Genomic DNA, 23,132 nt, shown 5'->3' on the forward strand with positions numbered 1-23,132 from the left:
AAAGCAATCCCCTTAAGATCAGGAACAAGGCAGGGGTGCCCCCTTTCACCACTCTTATTCAACATAGTTCTGGAAGTCCTAGTCATAGCATTCAGACAAGAAGAAGAAATAAAAGGCATCAAATTGGAAAAAAAGTAAAACCATCATTATTTGTTGATGATATATATGATATTGTATATAGAAAACCCTAAAGTCTCAGTCAAAAAACTACTGGACCTGATAAATGAATTCAGCAAGGTGGCAGGATATAAAATTAATACTCAGAAATCAGAGGCATTTTTATACACCAGCAATGATCTGCCTGAAAGAGAAATTAAGGAAACAATCCTCTTCACTAGTGCAACAAAAAATAAAATAAGATACCTAGGAGTAAATTTCACCAAGGAGGTTAAAAGACTTGTACTCAGAAAATTATAAAACATTGATAAAAGAAATCAAGGAAGATACAAACAGATGGAAGCATATACCGTGTTCATGGTTAGGAAGAATAAACATCATTAAAAAGTTTATATTGCCCTGGCCGGTTGGCTCAGTGGTAGAGCGTCGGCCTGGTGTGTGGAAGTCCCGGGTTCGATTTCCGGCCAGGGCACATAGGAGAGGTGCCCATCTGCTTTTCCACCCCTCCCCCTCTCCTTCCTCTCTGTCTTTCTCTTCCCCTCCGGCAGCCGAGGCTCCATTGGAGCAAAAGATGGCCCGGGCGCTGGGGATGGCTCCTTGGCCTCTGCCTCAGGCGCTAGAGTGGCTCTGGTTGCAACAGAGCGAGGCCCCAGATGGGCAGAGCATCGCCCCCTGGTGGGCGTGCCGGGTGGATCCCGGTCGGGGCGCATGCGGGAGTCTGTCTGACTGCCTCCCCGTTTCCAGCTTCAGAAAAATACAAATAATAATAATAATAATAATAATAATAAACAAAGAGTCTATATTACCCAAAGCAATCTATAAATTCAATGCAATTCCTATTAAAATACCAATGACATCCTTCAAAGATATAGAAGAAATATTCCAAAAATTTATATGGAACCAAAAAAGACCACGGATAGCCTCAGCAATCTTGAAAAAGAAGAATAAAGTGGATAGTATTACACTTCCTGATATCAAGCTATACTACAAGGCTATTGTGCTCAAAACAGCTTGGTACTGGCATAAGAACAGGCATATAGATCAATGGAACAGAACAGAGAACCCAGAAATAAACCCTTATCTTTATGGACAATTGATATTTGACAAAGGAGGTAACACCATACAATGGAGTAAAGACAGTCTCTTTAACAAATGATGTTGGGAAAATTGGACAGCTACCTGCAAAAAACTGAACCTAGACCACCAAGTTATACTATTTACAAAAATAAACTCAAAGTGGATAAAAGACTTAAATGTAAGTTATGAAACCATAAGCATCCTAGAAAAAAAGATAGGCAGTAAGCTCTCTGACATTACACACAGCAATATATTTGCTGATTTATCTCCATGGGCAAGGGAAATAAAGGACAGGATGAACAAATGGGACTATATCAAACTAAAAAAGCTTTTGTACAGCTAAAGATAATATGAACAAAATAAAAAGACAAACCACGCAATGGTAGAACATATTCCACAAAACGTCTGATAAGAAGTTAACCAAAATTTATAAAGGACTTCTAAAACTCAACACCCGGAAGATAAACAATCCAATCAAAAAATGGGCAAAAGAAATGAATAGACACTTCTCCAAAGAGGACAAACAGATGGTCAATAGGCAGATGAAAAAATGCTCAACATCACTAATCATTAGAGAAATGCAAATTAAAATCACAATGAGATATCACCTCATACCAGTCAGAATCATCAACAAAACAGCGCATGATAGGTGCTGGTGAGAATGTGGAGAAAAGGGAACTCTCCTGCATTGCTGGTGGGAATGCATATTGGTGCAGCCACTGTGGAAAACAGTATGGAGATTCCTCAAAAAAGTAAAATGAAACTGCGTTTTGACCCAGCCATCCCACTTTTAGGTATACTGTATATTCCCAGAACACCGCATAAATGATTCAAAAAAAGAAATGCACCCCTATGTTTATGGCAGCGTTGTTTACAATTGCCAAGATCTGGAAACAGCCCAAGTGTCCTTCAGTGGACGAGTGGATTAAAAAGCAATGGTACATATACACAATGGAATACTATGGGGCCATGAAAAAGAAGGAAATCTTATCTTTTGCGACAACATGGATGGACCTGGAAACTATTATGTTAAATGAAATAAGCCAGGCAGAGAAAGAAAAATATCATATGACCTCACTCATTTGAGGAATCCAATGAACAATATGAACTGAGGAACAGATTAGAGATAGAGGAGGGATCAAAGGGTCAAGGGAGGGGGGAAAAGGAGATGTTGTAGGGAACACGAGGGGATGCATTCGAGGGGACACTAGAATATGTAAACACAATAAATTAAAATAAAAAAAAAACGAAAAAAAAGTGGTTACTTATGGGAAGCGAGCAAGGAAGAAAGGATTACAGTCTTAAGTAGATAAGACAGTTTATGTAAACTTTGATCTCTTTTGAAAAGGAAATATGAAAGAAATATAGCAAAATGTTAACATCTGTTAAAAATGGTTGGTGGATATGGGCTTTATCTATATTATTTCCTGTGCTTTTATGTATGATGGATTTATTTTACAGCTTAAAATTCTGTAGCGAGAGAGTGATTGCCTTACAGTATGTGCTCAGGAATGTTGGTTTCCCTGCTACCTACACCAACATTTTGGTGGTCCTTATGTATTTTGTTATATGTTTGTTCAGAAATTTTCTAATGTGCTAAACCTATAAGGGTTAATTTCCTTACAAAAAGTAATTTGAGAAGTAGACAGTGCAGGGCTGATATGACAGATACATGACATCATTAGGGACCCAGACATTGTCCATCTTTTTGCTCTGATGAATTAGTTTCTGTCCTCAAGATCTCCCATAGTCCCAGGCCCTGGCTGGTTGGCTCAGTGGTAGAGCATTGCCCAGGCATGTGGATGTCCCAGGTTCAATTCCTGGTCAGGGCACACAGGAGAAGCACACATCTATTTCTCCACCCCTCCCCCTCTTGCTTCTCTCTCTCTCTCTCTCTCTCTCTCTCTCTCTCTCCTCTTCCTCCTCCTCCCTTCCTACAGCCATGGCTCAATTAGAGCGAGTTGGTCTCAAGCACTGAGAATGGCTCCATGGCCTCCACCTCAGGTGCTAAAAAATGGCTCTGGTTGCAACAGAGCAAGGTCCCCAGATGGGCACAGTATAGCCCCCTAGTGGGCTTGCCGGATGGATCTAGATCAGGGCATATGCCGGAGTCTGTCTCTGCCTCCCCTTCTCTCACTAAAAAACAAACAAACAAAGAAAAAATGATCCCCCATAGTCCCAGATGACTGTTAGAACTCTGATCTTTAAATCTGAATTCCAGAAGTAGGAGGAAAGAAGGTTAGAAAAAGAGCTAATCTTCCAACCTGTTGAGGCTTCCCAGAAATTCTACTCAACACTTCAGGTTACAACTTACTGGCCAGATTCCAGAATCTAGTCACATGATAATATCTGGCAGAAAGGGAGGTTGGAACATGCAATTTTTCAACTTGTTATGTTGCCCAAGATGTATAACTAAAGAAAAAGAAGAAATTTGATATTAAGCATCAACTAGAAGTCCCTGTCAAAAATAAGAACCTAAGTGGTATTATAGCATTATTTTCATTTTCCCTGAGATTTACAAATTTGAAAGCATGTGAAGCTCTTTCATAAACTTGATACACACCAAATATATTACAACTAACAAGCACTGTCCTTAAATTCAGAGAGGTGTAAATTTGTGGTGCCTCTGTTACCGAATAAAAAAAAAGTCGTATCTTTTTTTCAGAGTGAAAACCATGCTCAAAATGTTAGGTTTTACTTTCAAATGTATGGAGAACGAAATGAAGTGCCTAGTATGGAAATGAAGACGGATGTTAGAAATTTTCAGGTGAGTAGCTTATGTTGAGATTTTAATTCTAAATTTTCAGTTATTGAATCTTTCTAACAAGAGTATGCTTATTTCAGGTGCATAAGAGTGACGTAGTGGACAGAAACAAATTTTGTGATCTGTGCAACATGATTTTTAGCTCCCCAGTTGTTGCTCAATCTCACTATGTGGGGAAAGTACATGCTAAAAAAATGAAGCAATTGATGGAAGAGCATAATCATGGATCTCCATCAAGATTTCAGCCAGAGATGGGTAAGATTACATTGACTTCTTTAGTTTCAATACAGGGTTTCTGTATCATTCCCCCCCCTCCCAACTCTGCCATCCATATTTTCTCAGAGAAACTTTCACTCCGGGGCAATATATTGATTCTTCTTCTGCCCAGTTAATCTCTTCCTGTGTTCTTGTCATGTATTATGGAGAGTATAATTGTTAGCTGAATTTTAAGAGATGTTATGACGTCTCTTTTTCAGTTTATTAAATCCAAAATAAAACAAGTGATTCACTATGCTGCTATAAAGAAATAACAACAAACAGCCTGAGATCTCCAGTTTCTAATCAAATCATAAGATCTTTCTTCTTCCCCTTGGCATTTATCTAATTCTTTTTTTTCTTTAGTACTTTCCAGAATATTATCTTATATGTGGATTCAGACCCCATAATATAGTTATAATGGAGCATTTTCTGACTAGAAATGTAGGGGGGGGGAAAGTAAGTTACGGAATCTCTTTTTACCCTGGTAGCTCTTTTCTTTCTTCCTATGAATATAAAGGAAAGGTATCACCAGCATCATCAGTCAGTAGTTATTAAGTACTTATTTTATGCTAGTTCCCAAAGATACAGTGAACTGTAGAACATTGCCTCTTTCCTCCTTCCACTGATGTTGGTCCATGAGCACACACGAGATCTGACCCAAAGATCTCACTTCAGGTCTGAAGTGGCAGAGTATATACCCTGGGAAACTTAACTTGTACTTTGAAAAACTTGTTTGCTAGAACAACAACAAAAAAATAAGATGATTAATCCTCTGGAATAAATAATTTACCACATTTTCACTAGCTTCCACACTTTAGGAATATGGTATGCATGGCATGAAAAATTTACCAACATTAATTTCCAATTGATAATGTAAGCTTCATCCAGCATTAAAACATATTGTCTTAATAAATGAAATTATAATTATTTTAAAATTTATTCTAATCTCCCTAATTTTTACATTTTTGTTTTTTCTGCCTGTCAGAGTGAAGAGGGCCAGAATGAGTGTGCCCTACAAAAGAAAACATCTTGTAAAGTCTTACCTTCAGTCCCCCAAACACATCAACTTGGGCTCAGAAAGGAGACTAAATGAAAGAGCTCTGAAATAACTCTAATTGGGAAAATATATAGTCTTATAGCCTTGAACAACTGCATACTTTTTATTCTGATACACCAAAAATCTGGACTGAATAGATGACTTACTGTATTTGGTACCATCTCTTTTGTCCTCACTAATTTCAAGAACCATCCTAAGACAGCTCTCATGTTTTCATTGATTTTTCCCAATTAGTATAATTAGTTAATGTCTGATGCTGAACATTGTTTCATGTATCTTTGTTGGAGAAACTTGGTAACAGATTTGTTCTCAGATTTCCTTTCTCACAGAAGGCAATTTTTTAAACCTGAATACCTTTATCTGATAGTGTGTGGAAAAAGTCAAAAGATAATGAATTTTAAAATAATTCTAAATTTCCCTAATACTTTATGATTAATGCAGTTAACAGTTGTACACATGTTAATCACTTCTCATTATGACTATTTCAGCAGATGTGCCTATTACTACTTCTGCAGAGTCAACTTTTCTGAAGCCCCTTGCAGTCAAGTCTCCTCCAGGTGGGATAAAAGACAAGACTATGCCTTCCTCTTCCAGCACTACTTTCGATTTGAATAATCCAAACAAGTATTGCAAGCTCTGCTCTGCTTCCTTTAATAATCCATTAATGGCCCAACAACACTATGTTGGGAAAAAACACAAAAGAAGTGAAGCTAGAAAGAAGTTTATAGACAAGATAAGAGAGAAACCTCTTCCAGCAAAATCAGATGCAAATGGTAAACAGTAAAAATATCACAAAACTCTTTCATAGGAAGTTTATATTTTAAGCACATACTGACTTACATATATACAATTTTATTCTTATTGAGTAGGATGTTGATAATACTCATGAGATCATAGGATTTGAAGTAAGGACTTAGAGTCTATCTAAGTTTTGTCTGTTGGTTTTCTAGAAAATGACACCCAGAAAGTATGAGATGACCCTTATTAATTACAGAATTAAATATAAGTATTTCATTGTTTCCTTATTGTATCATAGGTACATAAGGAAGTATTTTAAATTAGTATTGTGTGGTCATACCATTCATTCACTAAGTATGATTTAAAGGTGTCTCTTGGGTGCTAGGCTAGTCATTACTGAGAATACAAATGAGGATGGATACAACATTTTTTTTTCTGTATTTTTCTGAAGCCAGAAATGGGGAGAGACAGTCAGACAGACTCCCGCATGTGCCCGACTGGGATCCACCCGGCACGCCCACCAGGGGGCGATGCTCTGCCCCTCCGGGGCATCGCTCTGTTGCGACCAGAGCCACTCTAGCGCCTGGGGCAGAGACCAAGGAGCTATCCCCAGCGCCCGGGCCATCTTTGCTCCAGTGGAGCCTCGGCTGCAGGAGGGACAGAGAGGAAGGAGAGGGGGAGGGGTGGAGAAGCTGATGGGCGCTTCTCCTGTGTGCCCTGGCCGAGAATCAAACCCGGGACTTCTGCACGCTAGGCCGACGCTCTACCACTGAGCCAACCGGCCAGGGCTGGATACAATATTTTCTTGGAGCAAGTGTATAAACTATTTGAGTTACTAATACTTCATTGAAAGTGGTTACCAACATGGATTTTTATGTATATATTTATGGTAACCAGAGGAGTGAAACATCAGAGTTCAAAAAATCTTCTTAAAGGAAATATGATTTAGATTGGTAGAAGTGGGAAGGGGGGAGAATGAACAAAGGTGCTAAAAGTGACAAGAATTCAGGCACAGTAAAGATTCTGATCCTGACTGGGGTGATCCACTTGTTCTTCTAACCATATATTTTTATTTTTATTTTTCCCCCACAGGCACCTTCTCACTACTAGTGTATTTTATTCCCTTTTTCTTATTTTTCTTTCACCTACTTCTTTCCCTCCACTCACTGTTATTTTTTTAAATCTTTCCTTTCTAGACCTTTTCTGCTTCATTACTTCTTGAAGCTCTATTCTTTGTCATATGTAACTCCTTATGCTCTGGTTCTTCTCCTGTTATTCTATTTCTTTTCTTTTTTCTAACGGGGCTCTTTATTTTTAAAAAATTTATAACATAAATGTAGATATTCCTATGATTCCATTCTAGACCCTACTCTACAAACATGATCGAATATACCCCCTGATTTCATCTCTTATCTCTATATTTATGACCTTTCTGTCAAGCTTTGGTCTCATATATCCAAATGGCAGCTGTTGCTTCCCCTGGATACCTCATAGATATGTTACATCCACCTAGTCATTCAAAGTAGAAACGTATAGTTAAGTGTGAATTCCCCAAAACCACCTTCTTCACTTTCTCTAATGAAGTACCAAGTCATTACTCTTTTACTTCCAAAATATGACTTTTACCTTATCTCCAGCCTGCTTTTGCCACACTTATTCTGCCCCTCAACATCTTTCTTAGAGCTTTGCCACTCAAACTATGGTTTGTGACCAGCGTCATTGGCATCACTTGAGAGCTTGTTATAAAAAAAGAATCTCGGACTTCACAGAAGACCTACTGAGTTAAAATCTGCATTTTACCAAGATCCCTAGGTGATCTGCATTCAAAATAAATGTTGAAGAGCATTGTTCTAGAATATTGCCACAACCGCCTAACTACTCTCCCTGCCATCAGTTTTGTCTCTTCAAATCTGCATTCAATTTAAACACTAGAATACTTCATCTAAATTGCACATCTTTCTATATCATTTCTATGCTAAAAGAATTCTTTTATTTATTTTTATTTTTCTGAAGTTGAAAATGGGGAGGCAGTCAGACAGACACCCGCATGCGCCCGACTGGGATCCACCCGGCATGCCCACCAGAGGGTGATGCTCTGCCCATCTGGGGCGCCGCTCTGTTGCAACCAGAGCCATTCTAGCACCTGAGGCAGAGGCCATAGAGCCATCATCAGCACCCGGGACAACTTTGCTCCAATGGAGTCTTGGCTGCGGGAGGGGAAGAGAGAAATAGAGAGAGGAAGGAGAGGGGGAGGGGTGGAGAAGCAGATGGGCGCTTCTCCTGTGTGCCCTGGCCCAGGACTCCTGCACACCAGGCCGACGCTCTACCACTGAGCAAACTGGCCAGGGCTAAAAGAATTCTTGTTTCTCTGTTTTCTAAATATAAAATCTAAGCTTCATAGCTCTTTACCATTTTGTCCCTGCCTACTTTCTCCAGGTTTATCCTCTGCTACTTCCTGGCATGACCTATGGGTCAAACTAGGTACCAACTCTTTATGGTTTCCAGAAATAATTACCTTATTTCTTGTCTCTGTGATCTTGTTCATGTTGCCATACTGCCTGGAACATCTCAGTATGCCTCTTCTCTTGGCTAGCATATATTCATTCTTTAACATGCTACTTCCTTGAAAACCTTTTCACTTCCATCAAGACTTATATTCTGTGCTTATCTAGTTAACCTGAATATCTAGTTATCTCTCTGTGTATCTTTATCTCTCATTAGAATGTAAGGTCTTTAAGGGAAGGGACTTCACCCAACTCCTCTCTATTTCCAATGCTAGAGATAGAAACTGGCAAAGTATGCTTACCTCAATAGAGATCAGTCTAATATATGAACCAGTGAACTACTCATCTTTATCTACTGAATGCTAACCCTATGTTTGTACTACTTAAGTTTCCTACTTAATGTGATTCAACATATCCTCAAATGTTACACAGAGATCTGTGCTTTAATCTAAGGTTTTAAAGTATGTTGATTTAGGCAAGTGTAGAAATAGAAGTCATAGGCCTTCGAAAGTAGTAGATGTTTGGAGAAATTACAAACTTCCATTTGGTAGAGATTTTTAATTTTTCATATTGTTGGGCTGAGGGTATCTGAAATAAGTGGCTTCTTGTTTAGTGAAATTAGGTAAAGTTGGAACTGAGTAAGCTATGAGAAGTATGTGCACTCTGAAGGAGGGTCATTTTAGTGCTCTGAGGTTTCAGGGTTATTAGAATAAGATAAAAAGGATTTGGGTAATATGTTCATCTAACTGGAGAGGGGTTGCTGATCATCATCATAATATAATCCAGTCATTGAAGTCATTTTACAAGAGTCTCTGAAGCTACAGCTCAAAGAAGAGATTTTCAACCTTGCCTTGACTATTCCATTTTTGAGAACAGTAACCAGCTGAGGATTGGAAAGTAGCTGGAGAATTTAGCTTAGCTAATGAGAATTTTAAGGCACAGCAACAGTAGAAGCCCATATTATAAGTAAGCCAGTGGTAAGACACGTATCACCTTAACTATTTCACTCTCCACCCATTTTCTCCCTTCTTACTGTCTGCCTTCTTTTCCATCTACTATTGTTTATATTTTTCTACTGTATCTAATCTTTTTCTTCATCATTCTCACTGTTGTTTCTTCATATCCCTCATCCAGTCCAGATCTTATTAGCACAGGAATGGCTACCATACCGATATGGAACTAAAGTATGTATGTATTTTTATTTATTGTATTTGTTTTGTTTATCTTAGTAATTTACAGCCCCATGATTGTACTCAGATGTCTCATCTTCACCTGTAACTCAACGTATCTAAAATTGAATTAATAATATCCTCTAAAGCCAACTTGAATTCCCCAAGATTTTTTTTTTTTTTTTGCCAGTCATACCACATTTGTCATCTATACTTGAAACTTTGAGGACATCTTTAACTATTTAATTCTCTATATCCTGTCCATCAGCTAGTCATACCAAGTCTTCTTAGGATTATTTTTCCTTCCTGAACTCTTCCATTACATTCCCACTACCCTCGTCTCACATTTGAATGGCGCCAACAACTTCCTGAAAGGGTTTGCATATTCCTCATTGTTATTTTCTCATTCCCTAGCAGCAGGACTTCAACCCTGCATCAGTTGCACATTCCACCTTTTCTTTTATATTCAGGACACTTAGTGATGCTATGGAAAATTATATAAGGCAAATTGGGCACTTCTACAGAGTCTTGGTATCCAACCTGAATGGACTTTTAGTTCCACTTAATCCTTTTACTTTTTTCTTTACTTTCTTCTCAGCAATTATTTTTAATTCAGCACCTGCCTGACCTGTGGTGGCACAGTGGATAAATAGTTGACCTGGAACACTGAGGTTGCCACTTTAAAACCCTGGGCTTGCCTGGTCAAGGCACACATGGGAATTGATGCTTCCTAACCCTCTCCCCTTCTCTCTCGGTGTCTCTCTCTCTCCTCTCTAAAATGAGTAAATAGCCTGACCTGTGGTGGTGCAGTGGATAAAGCATCGACCTGGAATGCTGAGGTTGCCGGTTCAAAACCCTGGGCTTGCCTGGTCAAGGCACATATGGGAGTTGATGCTTCCAGCTCCTCCCCCCCTTCTCTCTCTCTGTCTCTCCTCTCTCTCTCTCTGTCTCTCCCTCTCCTCTCTAAAATGAATAAATAAATAATAAAAAAAAACCAAATTAAAAAAAAAAGCATACTAGCTATAAAATGAGTAAATAAATAAATTAAGTAAATCTACACCACTCTCTAAGACACCCTTTCACTATTCTACTCTCCCCCTCCTTACACCTGTCAGGAAAACTTATTCCTTATTTCATCAAGAAAAAATTGGCCATCAAATGTGGATTACCAAATCTCTTGCCTCAACCAAATCATCCCTTAACCATGAGTTCCCCTTTAACTACTATACTTACTTTTCCCTTCTTAACCAAGCTTTTTTGTTGTTGTTTCAAATATGTAAGTTCTTACTGCCTTCACTGTTACTCCTTTACCTAACCACCATTTGTTGATACACATTCCCCTACTGCTCTGCACCACTATTCTACGACTTCACTGAAATTATTTCTCACAGGGTCATGGTGACCTCTAAAATTTTAAGTCCAGTGGACCGCTTTATTCCATTCACTAATTACTCATTCAAAACCTCTAACTTCTTAGGCCCTTTGACATCACTCTATACTGTTCATTCTTATAATTCTTATAACTCTATCCTTTACTTCATGACCTTTACATGACCCCTTCCTTCTCTACCAATTTAGTTTCAAGAGTGTCACTTTCCAGGGTTTTATCATTACATTGCGATTTCAATACCCACCAGGTAGATATCCCAGGAACCTCATCCATTCTGATTGTTTTAATTACCCCATGCTCTGACTTCTCCAAAATCACTCTGACCTTTTACTTTTCAAACTCCTCTATCTAACTGCCTGTTGGAAACCTTTCCATGGGAATATAACAGATATCTCAAACTCTGTATCAAAACTCAAACTCACCATGGCTAATTCTCCCACCTATTAAAACAACACTTTCTTCTGAAGTTTCAATTTCAGTTAACAGGATCGCCACATACTCAGTTGCCAAACTAAGATGCTGAAAGTTATTTTAGACTCCTCAATATTTTTCCTTTCCCCTTATCTCCCACATTCAATTAGTCACTAAGTTTTGCCAGTTTTAATGCTAAATATTTCACCAGTCTCCCTGTTCCTCTCTACCCCTACTGTGACCTTTCTAGCCCATTCACATCTCTTGCCTGGTCTAATATATTTACATAACTGTGGTCTCCTTACTTCCAGTCTTGCTCCTCTCAGATTAATCCTTCATATTGCAGCTAGACGAAAGATTTTTCTAAAACACACAACTGATCATGTCACTCACTGCTTAAATGACTTCAAAGTTCCCAGTGTACAAAATAAAAAATCTAAGTACTTTAGTATATGTATAAGTCTTTCTTTGATCTGACACCCTATTTCCTCTCTCTTCTCATCCCCTAATATTTAATTCTACAATTCTAAATTTTAAAAAATTCCTGCAAACACTTTAGTAGTTTTTCTTTTTTTTTAATTAAATTTATTGGGGCAAAAATTTATTGGGGCAACATTGGTTTCAAGTGTACACTCTTATGACACATCATCTGCATATTGTTTGTGTGTTTACCACCCTTTCTGTCACCATATATTTGACCCCTTTACCTTTTACTAACCCCTACCACCCTTTCCTCTGGTAACCATGATACTCTTTTCTGTGAGTTTTTGTTTGTGTATTATTTGTTTGTTTGCTGCTTTCAGTTTTATATTATATATATATATATATATATATATATATATATATATATATATATATAAAATAATTGTTTTTTGGCTTTTTCTCTTTGATTTATTTTGCTTAGCATGATATTCTCAAGATCCATCCATGTTGTTGCAAATGGAAGTATTTCATTTTTTCTTATAGCTGAGTATTATTTCATTTTATACAATACATATATGTACCACATCGTCTGATTTTTTCAATGCTATTTCCTCTGCCTTCAATACTCTTCTCAACTCTTTTCATCAAGTTAACTATTTTTTATCCTTCCAACTTTAACTAAAATATCATTTCTTCTGGCAGCCCTCTTCAGAGTCCCATATTGATCTCATTGCCTCTGCTTCTTTGAGCTCCTGACCACATTAAGCATACCTCTCTTACCTTTTTCCAAATGAGATTGAAGTCCTCTGTTCATGCTTCTCTTACTTGGATTTGTAAACAATCTGACTTTTTAATTCATTTTGTACCCTTAGTATTTATTTAGCTTGGAGCCACATTTGGTACTCAATATTTGCTAGACAAATTATTTGAATTCAACAGTACTCATTTCTGACTCTGCCATATGTGATGTTGTCTCCATCCACTTGGATGCCCTTACCTGCTTTCCTCATAAGTTCAAATCCTTCTTGTACTCCAAGATCCATCATAACTTCCCTCAGTGCTTTAGCTCTTGGTATTAACCCCTTCTTCTGATTTCTCGTAGGCATTACTGTTTATTAACAATTGTGTTAACTGTAGCTGCTTAACTGAATTAGCCTCCTTGAAACAAAGGATTATATTTTATTCAGCAGTATCCTTCTCAGTGCTTTATATGGTAATTACTATGTAGTTTTTCTCAATATTTGCTAATTATTTATTGAGAGGCAGTGTCATGTTGAGGGATAAATATAGACTCTCAGAGATATGTTTGAAGTCACTTTCCCAGTTGCACTCCAGATTCCTAAGGTATAAAATGAAAATAAAGCCACTTCACAGGATTGAAAAGGGATGAAATGAAGCAGTAAATTGAGTATCCTTCACAGACTAGGTCCTCAACAAATGTTAATTTTTAAAAAATGTTTTGTTCTCCTGTCATAAGATAAAAAAATAAAACTGGTAAAATGAATTTTTTTTTATTTTTCTTCACAATAAGCTTAAGTCCCATATTAAGTTGCATTTTTGCTAACACATGGTTATTAACTGATTTTTTTCCCATTTAAGACATTAAACCTATGGTTCTTATTTTTAACTGCACATTAGAATAATGCAGGGAACTTTTAGAAATCCCAGTGCTCAGGCTATCCCTCAAATCAATTGAATTAGAATCCCTGGGACCTATGCATTAGTGTTTTGCTTTTACTTGTTTAACTCCCCAGTTGATTACAACATAGAGCCAAGATTGAAAACCACAGTATTAGGCTATAAAGACATACACTTCCCTAATCTATGTTTTGAAAACAAAGACCTTAATCAAGGGAGTTATGAGATTGGGCTGTGGTTATGAGAAATGTAGACAGTGGTTATGGAAGATTCTGAAAGTTACAAGATGGAAAGAAGATTGAATTTCTAGGCAAAGTCAGAAACAAGGAATCCTAGCAGGGCTGAGGGCAGCAAAGCTGGACAGGGCCAAGAAGTAGATTCAGAGAGGAGGGTTAGGAGAGAAGGAAACATATGGAGGCAGGTTCCAGGAGGATTAGATCAGGGATTTTTATCTTGGGGCCAAAAAATAGGCTTTGTATTTTCACAGAAAGGGCTTACATCGTTTTTATACATTTTTTTCCTGAGATGTTGGTATCATAGAAAAAGATAAGGATTATCAGTGTGTGAAAAAGACAATGACTAAGTTAATAGTAATGAGACCACATTTTTGGAATTGCCTCTGCACTTTTCATCTGTGACTTGCAGATCTAATTTTTGAAGAAATAAAGGATGAACTGAGGAGAATATTATATACCTTACACCTTAAAAGCACTAAACTAATAGTATGTAAAACCTCTGAAATACAATTTGAGTTTATAATCATAATAAAGATCATTGGCTCCATAATCTAGGGCAGTGGTGCTCAATAATGCCTGCATAGAAAAATCTAGAATGCTTTCAAAAAAGTAAGAAAGCCTGGTTTCCCTCCTAGAGAGTCTGACTAAATGTGTTTGATGTGAACTGTGACATGACAAGTTTTAAAATTCTCCACGAGGTTCTAATGTGCAAGTACCATTGGGAAACACTAATTTTGAGGAAACTGGAACTTCTGCGTATCTTGCATAACTTGGATGCCCTTAAAATGTATGATGTTGGCCAAACGAATCTGAGACTTAATTTACACACCTATTAAATAAGGATAGTGATAATTTCCTAAAAATCATTGTTATGACCATGCAGAGTCCTGAATTTAGTCCTTAGCTTTGCAAGGCATCCCAAATCTTCAGAGTTGATCAGCCTCAAATAAGAGACTTAACCTAACCTCAGATGTACTTTGAAGATGCTGATAAATATCTAAGAAACTGGAAAGTATTCGTTTAATGTATTTCTCACACATTTTCTGATAACCACAGCCTGAAGTCTTATTAAAATACAAATTCCTGCCCTGGGCAGATAGCTCTGTTGTTTAGAGCAGTGGTCCCCAACACCCAGGCCGTGGACCGGTACCAGTCCATGGGCCATTTGGTACTGGTTCGTAGAGAAAGAATAAATAACTTACATTATTTGTTTTATTTATATTTAAGTCTGAATGATGTTCTATTTTTTAAAACTGACCAGATTCCCTCTGTTACATCTGTCTAAGACTCACTCTTGACGCTTGTCTCGGTCACGTGATACATTTATCCATTCCACCCTAAAGGCCAGCCAGTCCGTGAAAATATTTTCTAACATTAAACTGGTCCGTGGCCCAAAAAAGGTTGGGGACCACTGGTTTAGAGCATCAGCTCGAAGCACAGAGGTTGCCAGTTCAATCCCCAGTCAGGGCACATACAGGAACAGATTGATGTTTCTGTCTCTCTCTTTCTCTCTCCCTCTCTCATTCTATCCTTCTCTCTCTCTCCCTCCCAGCCCCCCTCCCTCTCTTCCTCTCTGGCTAAAACCAATAAATTAAAAAAAAATTAAATACAAATTCCTGCCCAGAGACAGCAACTCATGTTCTCCAAGGGAAGGGCCTGGAGATCTATATTTTAAATTAACACCCCCAGGTGATTCTTATCAGAGAAGTCTGAGAATCATTGTAGTTTAATAAACTGACATTCTGGTATTGATTTACAGTAGGAATGACTATATACAGGGTGGGGCAAAAGTAGGTTTACCGTTGTTCATATGGACAATAACACAATTGTTAATAATACAAGAATAAACTGTGTTTTGTATACTCACAACTGTAAACTTACTTTTGTCACACCCTAAATGTATATTTCTGGTTCTCATGTTTTTTTTTTTTTTAAATATCTATCACCCAGGGTATCCTCTTTTTGGTATCAAAGAATATGGGAAACTGAGTTATAATCACAAAGTGACTTAGCGAGCACAAAATCAGAACACAGACAGAGGATAGTTTTGAGGAATCATTCATTCAAATGTTGGCATAACCTGCTGAGCTCTCCTGGGCCCACCACAGAGTATATGCCAAAAGTGAGCAGAGTCCTCATGTCCTCCAAAGTCAGCATCTTTCTTTCCCCTTATCAGTAGTCTCCTGCTTCTATGAATAATCTTTGCATGGGAAAGATCAATACACTTGATAATGATTATTTTTGCATCCTTTAAATCAGGGGTCTCAAACTCAACTCAGCATGTGGGCCGCAGAGCAAGATCACAGCCATTCGGCGGGGCCGCACTAGGTCTACAAAAGGCAACTGTTACGCAACACTTTTCTCACTGCAGTTGAAAACAAAAAATAATCAGTACAACAAGCGCAATCGTACATGCAGTTTACTCAGTGTCACAAAACGACCAGAAACTGTAGTTCGCATCACAACTGCTGTTAACTAAGCTAATATCTAGCTAGGATGCTAGAGAAATGAAAAATACAAGTAGGCCCCTAGGCTTACTTAATTTTATCCAAAATATTTTGAACTTCGTGGATTAGTCTGCGGGCTGCACAAAATTGTTCGGCGGGCCGCGACTTTGAGACCCCTGCTTTAAATGATTAAGTTACTGTTTGATTTCAAAGATGACCTTGTATGACCCTAAAATCTCTGCAGCTGCCAACTTAGTGCCTCTTTTTAAAATGTGGGATTGTTTTTATATTTGGTTTATGAAATTTTTTATTTGCTGCTTCTGATCAAGGGGAAATTGAAAAGATGTTGAGATTATAAGAAAATAAAAATTAATTTATCCCCATTTTCAATTTTACCTAAGAAATAAAATAGAGAGGTAGTTAGTATGCCTATTCTGTAGTTCTTGACCCTTTTGAAGTGGTAACTAATAGTTTTGTTTTAGAATTTTGCTTTCAGCTTTTACATGAGAGTGGGTTTCACTAAATCTCTCTTTCTAAAATCTATCTGTGAAAATTACTTTTGGTAATCTAATTTACTACCATGATTTCAGGTAAGAGAGTGATAATACACTTTTGTTTTTATTTAATCTTCTGGTATATTCCAGGTTTTGGTTGGGTGTAAACAGAATTAGGAGCAAACAAAAAGAGTTGGTTAAAGGGTTAAGAGGCAAAGGTTAATTGGGCATGATGAATTTAAAGTGCCTGCTGCACTCGCATTTAGAAAGATTAAGCAGGCAGATAGTAGATTTTTAGGAAAGAGGCCAAGGCTTGAGAAGCAGTTGGCATTGTGTAAAGAATTCTGGGCTTTAAATTAAGAGACATGGGCTCTATTACTAACTGGCTCTGTGACTTTGACCAAGTTACTTGACCTCTCTGGGCCTTATCTCTAAACTGAGAAAGTTCAAGTAGATGATGTCTAGTAAATTCCTGCCCAGCTATGTGATTCAAAGTGTATCCATATTGATCTTCTTAACTTGAACTCTTTTTCAGCATTTAATATGAGAACCTACGTTTGCCATATTTGTAATATCACCTTTACATCATTAGAAATGTTCCGATCCCATATGCAAGGAAGTGAACATCAAATTAAGTAAGTATTTTTTGCCAAAATGTTCCTGTGACACCAAAGACCAGGGCTTCTGACAAGTACCTTTGCATGTATTTTACAAATTTTCTAGGCATTCATTTTTTTATGAGTTAATATCAGTATGATTGAAGGTATGTAACATATTGCATGCTAGTAGCATCCCCCAGGAAGTTCTCTAACCATGATAGTATACTGGCAGAGCTGGCTAATGCTCTCCTCCTTACCAGATAGCATCGTACTTCTTTGGAGAGATGTTAAAAGATCATTCTCCAACTAACCGTACAAATTTAGTTAATCCCTGGTAGGTGGCTTAGTTCCAGGAGTTCAGTGATCTGGTTATCATCTTTCCAATGAAGTATGGTGGCTAATAACAAAGGTTTGGCTGTTAAACAGACCTGGATTGAAATACCAGATCTGTCTTCCTATCAAATATGTAACTTTGGACAGCTCTGACATAAAGTGGTTATAATGAAATATAAAAATATGTGTAAGGTGCCTGACCTGGAACATAGTAGGAGCTCAATGAATGTTTATTCCACTCTATTATTTTAAGGAGGAAAGGATGAAGTGGACAATCAGGGATTGGGTAAGTCAGGTAGCAGGACAGAGGAACCCTTAACTATTATATATTAGTTTATTGCTTTTAAAATCAAAGCATAGTGTTACATTATTCTAGTAGAAAGGATTTTTACCATTGAGTCTGAGTACTTAGGAGCTAAATTGGCTGAATCACCAAATAGCCTTCATTTAGACTTGAAAAAATAATCTCAGAGTTCCAGAATAAACAGCTGTCACATTTAAAAGATCTATACAAGGAACTGACTAATCAGAACTTTTAAAACAACATGACATTCAGATGAGACCATTTTCAGGGGACTGTATATTATTGGTCCTTTTCCACACATCCCAACATGCCTTACATTTTAAGTACTACAACAGTATCAGATATGTCTGCTTCTTTGTACCCATCTTCTCAGGTCTTAAAATATTTTTATGTATAAAATATTGAGAGATACCTGGGAGATATCTGACTATCCTTGCTGCTGCTTTTGTGCATAAAAAGTTGTGATTTATAGCTTTTATATTGAGGTATGTTTTTAAAATTTGTTTAGGCTTTTGTTTTTTTTTATTTTTTTAGACTAATCCTTTTGAAAACAAAAAACAAAAAACAAACAAAAAAAAACATTCAGAATAAAATACCAAGTAACATGAACTTTCTACTATATTCTTTGCAGCGAATCCATTATTATCAATCTAGTGAAAAATTCAAAGAAGACACAAGGCTTTTACCAAGATGAAAGTACAGGTTATGTCAAAGTTCAGAAACCAGACCACAAGATTTGTTTCAGAATGGTAGAAGAGAGTTCGTTGGGAACACATGGGTACAGAAAAGTGGTTGATTCCCGCTCCAGACATAGAATGTATGAACAAAGACACCCACATGAGTCTTTCTCGACATACCCATGCCCAGAATCATACCAAATTTCGCAAACTGTGGAAAACCATTTACCTCGTTACTTGCCAGCTTATTCAAAGAAGACATATGACTCTTTTCAAGATGAATTGGAAGATTACATCAAAGTGCAGAAAGCCAGAGGATTACATCCAAAGACTTGTTTCAGAAAAATAAGAGAGAACTCTATGGAAACCCCTGGGTACAAAGTTGATTCTGAATCCAGACAGAGAATGTATGAGCAAAGATTTTCAGTTCAGACTTCGCATACCTACCAACAACCATACAATATTTCACCAGTAGAAGGCCAGTTACATCATTGGTTACCACCTTATTCAAAGAGGACATATGATTCTTTCCAAGATGAACTTGAAGATTACATCAAAGTGCAGAAAGCCAGAGGACTACATCCGAAGACTTGTTTTAGAAAGGTAAGTGATAGCTCTACGGAAACCCACAAGTACAAGGAAATGGTTGATTCCAGACCTCGACATAGAATGTCTGAGCAAAGACTTCTATTTGAGACTTTCCAGACCTACCCAGAATCATACAGTATTTCACAAGCAGTGGAAAATCAGTTACCTCATTACTTACCAGCTCATGACAACAAACAGAAACTAGACTCTATGACCTACTGTCAACTGACCAGAGACTATTTCCCAGAAAAACCAGTACCCTTAAGCCTTAGTGAGCAAGAAAATAACTATGACTTACATAGTGTAGAATCTGAAGTTTATAAGCACTTCTCTCTAGAAAACAATACCAGTGACCCTCAAGCAGGTCATAAACGGAGACATCAGAAGAAAAGAAGGCACTTGGAGGAAGGTGAAGAAAAGACAGGGAAAGACCAGTCCAAGCATAAGAGGAAAAAGAGCGATGGGGATATAGATCTCGACAAGGACAAGAGCATCCGGCAAAAGAAAAGAGAGAGAGATAAAGTCAGTGTCAGTTCAGGAAAGCTTAAACACCGAAAAAAGAAAAAAAGCCATGCTATACCCTCTACGAAAGAAGAACGTAAACACAAAAAAGAGAAAAAGAAATCTGTTGAAGAAAAGACAGAAGAGGAAATGCTTTGGGATGAGTCTATTCTTGGATTTTGAACTTTTAGTTTTATTTACCCAAAAATGAGTTGAGGACATTTTATAAGAATATAAATTAGAAAAAGAAACAATTAGTGAATAAAGAGAGAGGTGGATACAGTCATTGTCAGTTCAGGAAAGCTTCTTCTGTATAAACATTGAAATGATCTAAAAAAGAAACAAGCCTAAACCTAGCCTCTGAGAACATAAGAACACAAGAAAAACATAGGACAAAACAAAACCTATTGAAAAAAAACAGAAGAGTCAGTGCTTTGTGATGAGTCTGTTCTAGGAATTTGAACTTTTAATATTGTTTAGCCAAAGATAATTTGAAGAACTCAGAAAAGAACATTGATTTAGACAAAAGAGCATTAAATGAAGAAAAAGAGAGATGCATACAGTCACTGTCAGTTCAGGAAGGCTTAGATTTTCTGTGTAAAATTGGACGTAACATAAAGTAAAAGAAGAAACGATCCTAATCTAGTCTCTAAGAAAGAACATAAGAAGAAGATAAGAATACAAGAATGTAAAAGAAAAGGAAACTTGTTGAAAAAAAGAACAGTCATTCTCTGGGGCAAGTCGACTCTTGGATTTTGAACTTTAGTTTTGTTACCATAGAGTTGAATTGAAGAAATAAGTTGAAAAGTTTGTTTTCAAGAAATTTATGTTATTTGGGTTCTCCTAAGTGGACAGTGACTTTAAACTTTAACAAAAGCCAAGTGAAGTAAAAGTATTCAGTATGCCTTTTTGTCAAGTTACTTTTTCTCGTTCTTTAAAAAAAAAAAAAAGCGAGAGATAAATTACATGTTTCTTACATATAATGTAATTTCCCTTAATGAGGTTGTCTCTATTCCTATTCATTAGATTGCTGTGATAGTGAATTATTTACCCATGGGAAATAATTTATTTTCAGTGCAAGAATGACCAGTCATTACAGAATCTATTCTTTCTTTGAGTTTGTGTTAGTGTTGGTGGTATTTTATTGTTGTTATGTGTTTGTTTATTTCTTGAGTTTTTCCAAGAAAAATGTATGAAAAGATTTAGACTGATTTTTTGTTTGTTAAATCTAATTTGCAGTGTATTTTTGTATTTTATAGTTCTGAAAGTGGAAAATGAAACCGTCTATAATAATCTTAGATGATATATAGTTTTAAAAGTACTGATGCAAAATCAGTCTATATTCTGGAAATGTTTATATTATATTAAAGTGTTTTAATTTTTACATATTCTTTTATGTAAATGATCATTTCCCAGCCAAAAATGATTTTATTTTGGGAGAGGAGAAATAATTAAACAGTTTTCAATTCTGGGGAGATCACATTATAAAGTTGTAAGAATTTTATTTCTTCTACGTCTTGCTTAATAGAAGCTGATATTCAGACTAGAGCTCAGTTTTACGTTAGATAAATATGACTAAGTATATACTTGAAATTGAAAAAGGAAGCATTTATAAGCAGGAGAGGGCTGTGCAGGTACATTACCTTTAAATTGTTTCATCTTGATTGTTTTTTTACTCCAGTGCTTCTGTTTTCATGATAAGCACCTCTTGTAAGCATTTGAGGATCGATATAGTATAGAAGGATTAATAGCCTGGGAACCCATATCTCAGGATTCTGGTTTCAGTTGTACCATCAAATTTCTGTGTGTCTTTGTGGGAATACCATCAGAGTTCAACATGGTGTCAGAACTGGGAAAAATAGGCTATAGTATTTCCTTGATATGTTAATTCTATCGAAAAAAGTAAATAAGTTTAGATGGTGATGTATTGGCACTTAGGCAAGACATTTAATAGTTGGTTTTTTCTTGAGAATTGAATAAAATGGTAAATACTAGCTGAAGCATAATATATTTGGTTGGGTTTATAACTGGTTGAATGAAAAGGGATTTAGATGATCCCCAAATTAACTTTTATTCCACAAGACTGTTGACATAAGTTTATTTGGAGCTATAGTACCACTTTCCCTGTTTTTTTTTTCCTGAAGCTGGAAACGGGGAGAGACAGACAGACAGATTCCCGCATGCGCCCGACCGGGATCCACCCGGCACGCCCACCAGGGGCAACGCTCTGCCCACCAGGGGGCGATGCTCTGCCCCTCTGGGGCATTGCTCTGCCGAGACCAGAGCCACTCTAGTGCCTGGGGCAGAGGCCAAGGAGCCATGCCCAGCGCCCGGGCCATCTTTGCTCCAATGGAGCTTCGGCTGCGGGAGTGGAAGAGAGAGACAGAGAGGAAGGAGGGGGGGGGGAGAAGCAAATGGGCGCTTCTCATGTGTGCCCTGGCCGGGAATCGAACCCGGGTCCCTCGTACGCCAGGCTGATGCTCTACTGCTGAGCCAACCGGCCAGGGCCACTTTCCCTGTTCTTAACACATCTGGTGTACTGGAGAAAAGGGAGAAAAGAACCAGAATCAAGAGAATAGACTGTCAGTTATCCCCAAAAAGGACAAATTCTCTTTTCTGCCATGCCAAAACAATATTTTTTAAGACAAGATAAATTGAACTGTAAACATTTTTAAAATTGATAAATTTTTTTGCACAAGTCCATTTTGTGTTTAAAGCTGGGGGTGGAAATTCAAAATTATATATCATAAAAATATTCATTAATTAACAAAATTACTGTGATCTTTTTAAAATAACTTAAATAGAGCAGTGATTTATTAAAATTGGCCACATAATTTTAATTAATACTGGGTAAATACTACAAATTTTAAACATTGAAAGTATTTAAATTATATGGTGTGGCAAGTTGGGGGAAGAATATGGGTGTGGTATTTACTGAATTATTGAGGAAGGCACCAGTGACTTGCTCTAAAACATGGTTTTTTAAATTTTTAGACAAAAAATTTTTGACCAAAAATAAACTTTCTGTTAACCTACTATAAAATAAATTTTCTGTTAACCAGAAAGCATTGTTTTCTGGTTGAAGCTGGGGAAAAGGGCATGCCACCCTACTTTGGCATATTTTCTTTGCTCTCAACTTATACATCTGAACACTAAAAGGTAACATGTAAGATATTTAAATATATAGAAACAGAATAAAAAAAATCTCCATTCCTGGAGTTAAATGCTGAAACTAATAAAGTGAAATTAAATAGTATAAGTATTAAATCCTGCATTTGGTTATGGAAGACAATATAAGAACATATTTGAGGAAGCATACCTTAAGATATTACATGTGGAAACGATTTTGGGATGTTTATCACATGTCTGACTGAAAGAGTAGTGTGCTCATCCAGGCAAGAGATCAC

General features: G+C 37.1%; 1 protein-coding gene across 4 annotated transcripts in view; it reads left to right on the forward strand.

The window, feature by feature from the left end:
* Positions 1 to 21,208, forward strand: part of ZMAT1 (zinc finger matrin-type 1) — a 54,291-nt gene extending 33,083 nt beyond the window's left edge. The window contains exons 3-7 of one of the 4 annotated variants that reach the window (XM_066357349.1): positions 3,860 to 3,961; positions 4,039 to 4,213; positions 5,762 to 6,046; positions 17,259 to 17,358; positions 18,591 to 21,208. In XM_066357349.1, coding sequence (XP_066213446.1) covers positions 3,860 to 3,961; positions 4,039 to 4,213; positions 5,762 to 6,046; positions 17,259 to 17,358; positions 18,591 to 19,908 — 1,980 coding nt within the window. In that variant the 3' untranslated portion in view covers positions 19,909 to 21,208. Of the gene's footprint in view, positions 1 to 3,859; positions 3,962 to 4,038; positions 4,214 to 5,761; positions 6,047 to 9,624; positions 9,700 to 17,258; positions 17,359 to 18,590 lie in introns of those variants that run through there. The other 3 variants (XM_066357350.1, XM_066357351.1, XM_066357352.1) reach the window with 3 other exon arrangements.
* The last annotated feature ends 1,924 nt before the right edge of the window (positions 21,209 to 23,132 follow it).

This window comes from Saccopteryx leptura, chromosome X, assembly GCF_036850995.1.
Source record: "Saccopteryx leptura isolate mSacLep1 chromosome X, mSacLep1_pri_phased_curated, whole genome shotgun sequence".
Lineage (NCBI taxonomy): Eukaryota > Metazoa > Chordata > Mammalia > Chiroptera > Emballonuridae > Saccopteryx > Saccopteryx leptura.